General features: G+C 44.5%; 1 protein-coding gene across 1 annotated transcript; it reads left to right on the forward strand.

The window, feature by feature from the left end:
* Positions 1-7,718: 7,718 nt before the first annotated feature.
* LOC138555766 (zinc finger protein 883-like) lies at positions 7,719-8,084 on the forward strand. Its single transcript, XM_069642619.1, has one exon. The coding sequence runs from the start codon at positions 7,719-7,721 to the stop codon at positions 8,082-8,084; it is 366 nt and encodes a 121-aa protein (XP_069498720.1).
* The last annotated feature ends 422 nt before the right edge of the window (positions 8,085-8,506 follow it).

The raw sequence follows: 8,506 nt of genomic DNA on the forward strand, positions 1-8,506 counted from the left end.
CTCCCCCCCACGTTGCGTGAAGCCAACATAATAGTCCTTCATAAAATAGGCAAATCCCTGGAAGACTGCTCATCATATAGGCCGATCTCCTTAATTAATTTAGACAACAAAATTTTAGCAAAAATCCTAGCCTCTCGGCTTCTTCCCTTAATGCCGGCTACGGTAATTGGAGACCAAGCTGGATTCATCCCAGGACGCAGTACTACGTATGGCATCAGAAGACTGTTTGGGGTCATGGAGGCCCTTGATCCAACACAACAAGCGATAACAGTATTACTAGATGCTGAGAAAGCATTTGACTCCGTGGAGTGGCCCTACATTTTTGCTACACTCACACAGATGGGGCTGAGGAAATTCTTTATTAAACTTGTGTCCTTATTGTATAATGACCCGAGATCCTACATTACATTAGGTAACACCAGATCTGTCAGCATCAGGCTTGAGCGTGGGACCAGACAAGGGTGCCCCCTGTCGGCCCTTATCTTTGCCCTTGTAATGGAACCTCTCGCCTTGCGGGTGACAGCCGACCAAATATACAGAGGCCTTAAGCTTGGCCCCCATAGATTAATATTATCCCTATATGCTGATGACGTAATGTTATTTGTAAGTGATCCACAAAATAACCTTAACCCAATTATGCGCGAGGTGATCAGATTTAGCCAAATGTCCGGTCTCAAAACGAATCACTCGAAATCGGTGATATTCCCCCTGACACCAGACACTACTAGGTTCCCAGACGATCACGGTTTTAAATGGGAACACTCAAAGGTCCGTTACCTAGGTATCTACATGTCCCTTAATCACAACGAGATATATCAGGACAATTACGTAACAACCCTCACCTCTTTGCAAGAAAAAGTCCATAGATGGAAATCGTTGCCATTAACACTATGGAGCAGAACCTCCCTGATTAAAATGGTTATTCTCCCCAAACTCCTCTACCTATTTACGAACGTCCCACTGCTTCTACCCAAATCATTCCTTCAAAAAAGTTAGGAGTCTTATACTAGAATTGCTCTGGGCGGGAAAGCCGGCACGGGTGGCATATAGTACGTTGATGTTGCCGACCTCGAGTGGGGGTTTAGCACTTCTGGACATGGAAAAGTACTACTGGGCGGCCCAAGCTCAATTTTTAAGTCACTGGTATGCAACACATCACATTCGCCCACATGTACAGGTAGAACGTGCTCACGCTTCTGCTAATCTACTAAGAGCCGTCATCCTTAGCCAAATTTCAGTACCACAGAACACGCTAAACACAGTCCTATCCACATATATGATCTGGAAAAAAATCGCCCATACATACAAGGTGGAGACGAGGTTCTCCCCACTATTGCCAATTAAATTCATTCCGGGCATTCCTCTCATAAACGAGAAAGTATTTCTTATATGGGTGGACAAAATCAATGTTCAGTCCTTCGGAGACCTGTTCCCAGAGGGCACTTTTCTCACCCCACGGATGGCTAAAGACAGGGGAGGAAACTCCTCATTAGATGTATTCTTATACTTCAGATTGCGCCATACCTTACAATCGCTGCTTCCCTCATTCCCCAAACAACCGCCAACTTGGGACTTACTTCACAAAGTAATCCAGAGCCAGGGAGAGGGGAGACTTGTGCCTACATTATATAAAACTCTTTTGGTCGACACAGTGAAACCCGACCCTCGGGTGAAATTAAAGTGAGAAGCAGATATTCAGGAAATAATACCCGCGGCAGACTGGTCCTACATACTCCGCCAGACTCAAAAGGTAGCAATAAACACACGTTACAAACTAATTCATTTTAACTTTGTATATCAAACCTACGTCACCCCAGTCAAAAAACACAGGCACCACCCAGAACTGTCACCACAATGTGAGCGGTGTAATGCCGCAGAAGCCGACTTCTTCCACTTGGCTTGGAAATGTCCCGGAGTACAGCGACCGGCGCATTGCAAATAACGGCAGACATCATTGGGGAGGTGATCACGCCGCTTCCGTTGGGGGCTCTACTCGGACTAACCAGTCAACTGCAACCAGCAAACCGCAAACTGGTGGCCCTTCTCATGGTGCTAGCACGGAGGAGAATCACCATGACTTGGGGCCGAGGTCCCTTGCTCACGATTGAAGCCTGGAAAAGAGACATTCTATATTGTCAAGATGTTGATAGCGAATTCATAAAAACACTGTCTCTCCATGCGAGACCCCCCGACATATGGGGGCCATACATACTATACCTGCTGAATAGACACTAGACTCGGGGACTTCCGTGTCCCAGACCTAGAAACCAGAACTGTGGACCTAGTAATAAAGCTTAGACATTGTTCTGTGAACGTTGCATTGGAACAATCAAAGTGTTTTTCTCCGCGGGCATCTGGGGGGGAGGGGGTACCTACAAGTGGATAGGTTGTAATCTGTTATGGGTTGTTTTTCTTTTTTTCTGTACTGCACCCGTTGCGCATAAAAAATAAAATGAAGCAGAGTCGACGGTGCCCCTCTCAAAACACAAACATATGGCTCTGAAATCAAATGTAAAAGGGGCAGTGGCACGTGCGGTGCCCCGTTCGTGTTATGTGTTTGTGTTATGCCATTGGTTGCTAATGCGCAGGAGCCAGCGCTTGAGCGAGTGCTGCCACGCCCATGCCCACACTCACCATGACCCTTAACCGACCCCAATTATTTCACAGTGCCCAGGGCCTAGTGCCGCTCTGCCTGGCCTGCTACTGCAGCCAGCCTCAGCCTGCAGACAATCATGGCCGGTGCTATCACAGGCAAGGCAGTTCGTATTATACAAAAAGTGTGGAGGTGTTAAAGCAGCATTTTACCGCTCTAACATTTCCACAAATAGGCAAGTGCCTAAACTTGCCTAGTGATAGCATCGGCCCTGCTTGTCTCCCAGTGGGCTGTGTGATACCTTTCGTACCTCAGGCTGCAATTTGGTAGAGCCACACTTATGAATGCTTGGTAAGGCCTTATGAAAGCTTGGTAAGGCCATCATAGAATGGCACACGCACAGCCGAGTTTCCTTTAGAGTAGGAGTGAAAACAGCGTAGTCGACCGTATTGTTCAGCCTCAGACAAAGGTATTCCAGCCCATTATATCTTTACAAATTATAGTCCTGGAACTTGCAAGTACTTACAGAAATGAAATGCTTTGACAAAGGGGAAACATATAAACAACTCTCTGTGGAAGGCACCTTGGATTTTAACAAAATGATACACTTGAAAAGAGCTCTTGAATTTTAAAGGGTAACATCTGTCCACAACAATGGGAGGTATATGTGGATTTGGTGTGGGGAAGCCTCCAAGGGACCGATTGAGTCCCTAGTCAGACGCCTGAAAAATTGCAATGAGAAATTGAAAACTGAGTTTTAAGAATGAAAGAATAAAAAGAAAAAGAAAATATCTTGCCTTATGCCACAGCCACAACTGGATCGGCTGTGAAAATCCAGCATGTGCTTGCTTGGGTGCAGACAGGCCACTGCAAGAGAGCAGTGCCACCCCAGGATCCTACAGATGCTAGGGTTACTTAGTGGACTGGCCATATATAATCAGGTGAGCAGTTCTGTGTCCGCAAATTGCTTTGGCATAACACAGATGCATTAAGAACCTGATTAATATAATATTTTGATACCACCAAGATGGTCACTACTGAACAGTGGCCATGGTGGAAAAGACGTTTCATAGTAATAGAAAAAGAAGGGACATGTGGTTCTGCTTTGTGGCAGTGTGCGGTGGATTAACTTTGGGTTTTCTGCTGAGAGAGCACCTTGCAAATTTGGACAGATACTCCCTCAGTGTTCTGCTCTCCCAAAGTGGCTGCTCTATGAGGAGTAACAAACGGCTCTTTATAAAGCTAGGGCAAATGCAACTAAAAGGTTCTGATTTACAGCTTTCACGCCCACAGATGTTAAGCTTCAGGTATAAGAGGACATATGGCATAGACCCTTTAGTATGACCAATCTAATGACATACTGTTCTCACAAGCTATAATTTTGATAGCAAGAAATAATATCCAAAAAGTGTTGCTGTAGTCCACAACTGGCAGAACAAAGGTAGAGGTTTGTATTGTATCCCCTATTCCCTAAGCCTTCGACCCTCAACAGAAGTAAGGGATATACCAATCTACAACATATCCTTACCAATTAAAAGGTAGACAACCTAGAATCATACTAAAGAACGACCACAGATCAATCGGGATAGAAGGTAAGGATGACCTATCAATAACACCTTGGCCCACATTGTAATCACAGGCAGCAATGGACCACCAATAGTAAATAGATAGGAAGGGATCGGGTGAATGTAAATATAGCACCACTATCTGAGCGGGGGATAATGCTCTCCCAACCAGATGTACTAAGCTCAATAACATAGCTGGGAACCAGCCACGCCATTGCCCTAGAAACTAGACAGTCAGGATTGAAAAGAGAAAGAATATACCTACCCCACCAACAACCGGATACATAGAACAAGAATTAGAAGGATTAAGAGACATATAACCCACCAACCCAAAGGTCAAATTTCTGCATACTTAACTCACCCAACACCCCACACAAGCACTCCTCGCACAGCAAACCGCAGGCACTTCACCACACCACACCGCAACAACAAACAATCAACACATAAATCGTACCAACAGCACACGAGGACTCACATCGATCTGATGCTCGCACCCAAACTCAGCGCACAGTGAAAATCGAACTGAAGCTGCCAACAGGACACCACCTTCTCACTTTCCTATGCCCTCTCCACCCCACTAAGCCAACCCTACCTCCTTGTTTGCAGATCCGCCTGAGTGCCTGGAGACCAATTACGTTGGTGACGGTGAGCTATATAAATACCTTTAACATTAACATTAACATTATTGTTTCTACCTAAGAGAGTGAGTTTTGTTTCACTGTTCCTCTTATCAAAGATAATGTAAGGTTGCCCCAACACCCGATTAGTCAAAAGTCAATCCAATTAGCCAATAAAAGTGCACGAGTAGCAAGAAAAACAAATGTTTATTACATGCAGCCTCGGCTGGGAGCAATTAAAAAATCATTCATTAAATGGTGGTTTTTATAGGAGTGAGTGACATCACAGCTCTAAAAATGTTGCAACATACATGTACATTATTATTCACCTGATTGGACAGTGATTGCTATCCACTACAGAAATGTATACAATACTAGCCCTATTGGCCTATCCTATTCCCTGTGACCAATCAAATGACCGCCTCTTAATAAGGACCTAACCATCAGGCTATTCAGCTTCTCCATTCCTAATTGGTTGAGGTAAATCCTAACAATCTGCAACATACAAATCCATTTCCCATTGGCTATCCCAACTCAAGTGTTCGATGGTGGGCTTCTTCCCTCTTAATTGACCAATCATTTTGTGAGGCGTAGACAGTATGGCAAAAAAAATATGACTTCATCACTTTCTCATGAGACCCACATGTTGGCACCATCTGACCGTTTTCAGCCTTGTGACTGTACAAATTACATCTAATATTGTGACTTCTCTTTGGAAGCACACTTTTCCTTTTAGTACATCTCCTTCTGTTGTCATGATGGGACAGCATTACTTCATGGGCTTGTGACTTGGCCCTTTTACTCCAAGACCATCTGCAAATCTGGAATGTACATCTACATGTGTACATGTGTGTATGTGTGTGTGGCTTATTTAGATTGTATGTATATAGTTGGTTGTGGGGCAGTGGTGGGGTGACTCATTTACCCCACCCTTCCATGATACTACACTTTATTCCCTGCATTTGAACATGTGTCCTTTTGCTTCTATTGACAAAGTATCCTTGTTCCTTGGAACTTTCAGCTTCTGTTCAAGTGGCCATTTTCCGACAGGGGGCAGTGTGTTTCTTCTGCCTGATCAACCTCGACTGGTGCACATCTCAGCACACTACCTCGTTTTCACCAAACTGTGGCCTTCATCTTGCTAGCTTTTAAGTGATGTGCAAGAACATTGTTTGGTATATTTTTCACTCGTTTAGGACTTGGGAACCTGCTGCACCCTCTGTTTGTAGCCAATCCCTGCACAGCTTTCTGCATCTTGCCTTGAGTGTGCTGACCTTGTCTCATGCAAAGTCTGAGACAAATGGAAATGAAGTGTATTTTACCACTAGAAATGCAAATGTTTCTCTGTGGCCTAGTCTTCTAACTACTGTGAAAGGCTGCTTGTCTAAATGCACCTTTATCTTACAATAGAACGACTTCCAGCTGCTACATGCTGGCTTTCTTTTATGAATTTCTATATGTTCCCTACTATTTTCTATAGCTGTTGTCTACTATACTTCTGTGAATGACTTTTCAACTATAGGAAGTGCCATGTGTCTCCTTTCTTTACTTGTAAGTCTATTCTATTCATAATGCACTTCTGCATACTAACAACCTCAAACATTACTTTGCAAGCTTTGCACTTTCAATATGTTAAATACTTCAGGTTTCTAATCTGTATTTCTTCATTAAGTGCTCTCAGAAATTCACCTATCCCTTTGTCAGCTTCACATAAGGCCTATATGTCGTGCATAATAAGGAGGTGGCTGACTCTGTAGATCATGTCTCATGTTAGAGAGATTTACTTAACTTGTACTTTCTCACATGTTTGGTGAATTGGATCTGCATCCCAAAATTCCCCCCTTTCGTTCCTTCTGGAACAAACTCTCCCATACATTCTTTATCCTTCAATTCTTGTTCCCTTGGCCAATCATGTACGGTTTTTGGCACCCATATTTTGCTGGCATTTCTCAAGTTTCCTCCATCTTTTCATTATCCCATGGGCTACACCCTGGAAAACTATAATCTATGGGCCTCATTATACGGATGGCGGTGGACCAAGGTGCTATTAGCACTTTGGTCCATGCTGGTAAAATACCGGCACCGCCTTGGTGGAAAGGGGAATTACCGCCCTATTCCAAGGTTGGTGGGGCGGTAATTCCCCCTTCCCCCATTGCCCTTCCCCATTCCCATTTTTGCCCCATAGTGCTCTATGGGAATGGGGAAGGCGCTAATTACGGTACCGCAAATTGCGGTACTGTAATTAGCTCCCCGTCCCTTTGCGGGTTGGTTTTTACCACCTGCAAAAAGCAGGCGTTAAATTCCCCAACCTGCAAAGGGACCTCGTATTAAGGCGGTAAGGGTTTACCGGTACCGGTAAAATACCGGTACCGTTAAACCCTTACCGCCTACCGTGTAATGAGGCCCTATGTCTGTTGTGGGATCTACGTAGTGACCAACGTGTTCCAGGTGGGCCAATTGGGTGTTGTATTGACACCATCTTTGACTTTGCTTTTATCTCTACCTCATCTGTCTGGGTGTTTTCATCTCTGTGAAGAGAAGTGGCATCTCCTTTTCTTACTGTAAGTACTATCACATTATTTCCTCGGGACACACAGCAAACCAGTATTACTTGGTACAGGTACCAAATAAAAATGAGGAGGACAAGAATGTGGAAAAATTCTTTACATATGTTTGTTAGCCAGTTTGGCATCCATGAAAATATTTCGGCCAACCAGTCTGATTCCTTGGTGATTCCTCCTTCTATCTCCATACCTGTCTGTAAATTATGTAGGGCCTTGATGGCTTTATTCAATGAGCCATTATCCTTATCGTTTGCGGGCACGCATGTTGCCCCTTTTTACAGATCTCTCCCTCCATGGTTGTGAAGGAATCCAATACCATGTAATTTTGTAGTGCCATTAGTCGCAGGCCTCTTAGCTCCTCCCGGATGGCATTGAGGCCATGCTCTGTGGCATGCTGATCCAGCATCAGAAGAGCCATACTGGGGAGCGTCCAGACCAGTGTATGGAGTGTGGGAGAACCTTCACTGAGAAGGCAAGTCTGCACCAGCATCAGAATATCCACACTGGGCAGCCACCATATCAGTGCACGGAGTGTATGAAAAGCTTCACTCATAGAGCAGGTCTGTACTACCACCATCAGAAGGGCTATACTGGGGAGCGACCATACCCAAGCACAGAATGTGGTAAAAGCTGCTTCACTGAGAGTTCACATCTGATGCAGCATCACAAGAGCCATACTGGGGTGCATCCATACCAATGTACGGAGTGTGGGAGAAACTTCACTGAGAGGTCAAGTATGCACTAGCATCAGAATATCCACACTGGGGGGCAAACATAGCAGTGCACGAAGTGTAAGAAAAGCTTCACTCATAAGCAGGTCTGTACTACCACCATCAGAAGAGCCATACTGAGGGGCAACCGTACCAGTGCACAGCGTGTGAGAAAAGCTTCATTTGTAGCTCAAGTCTAAACCAACATAAGAGAAGCCATACTTGGGGGCAACCATATCCCGTGGTCGAAGTGATATGACATGATGAGTCATTTATAAGTGCGCACAAAAAGAAAGCAGTGGAACTGTTCAATTTGTAGATGAAATGTGCTGGGTGGTAGGGGTGTGGCTAGATCATGCAGAACAATCTTTTTGTACCATTTCTTTCTTTGCCTTTCACTTAATTAAAACTACTATAGGAAATGTGTAGGTAATCACCCAACATGTATTTAGCAATT

This window comes from Ambystoma mexicanum, chromosome 1q, assembly GCF_040938575.1.
Source record: "Ambystoma mexicanum isolate Mex_15411 chromosome 1q, UKY_AmexF1_1, whole genome shotgun sequence".
NCBI classification, from domain to species: Eukaryota; Metazoa; Chordata; class Amphibia; order Caudata; family Ambystomatidae; genus Ambystoma; species Ambystoma mexicanum.

Excerpts from the sequence above, each read along its gene's own strand:
- LOC138555766 (XM_069642619.1), top strand. The coding sequence starts at position 7,719 with ATGCTCTGTGGCATGCTGATCCAGCATCAGAAGAGCCATACTGGGGAG.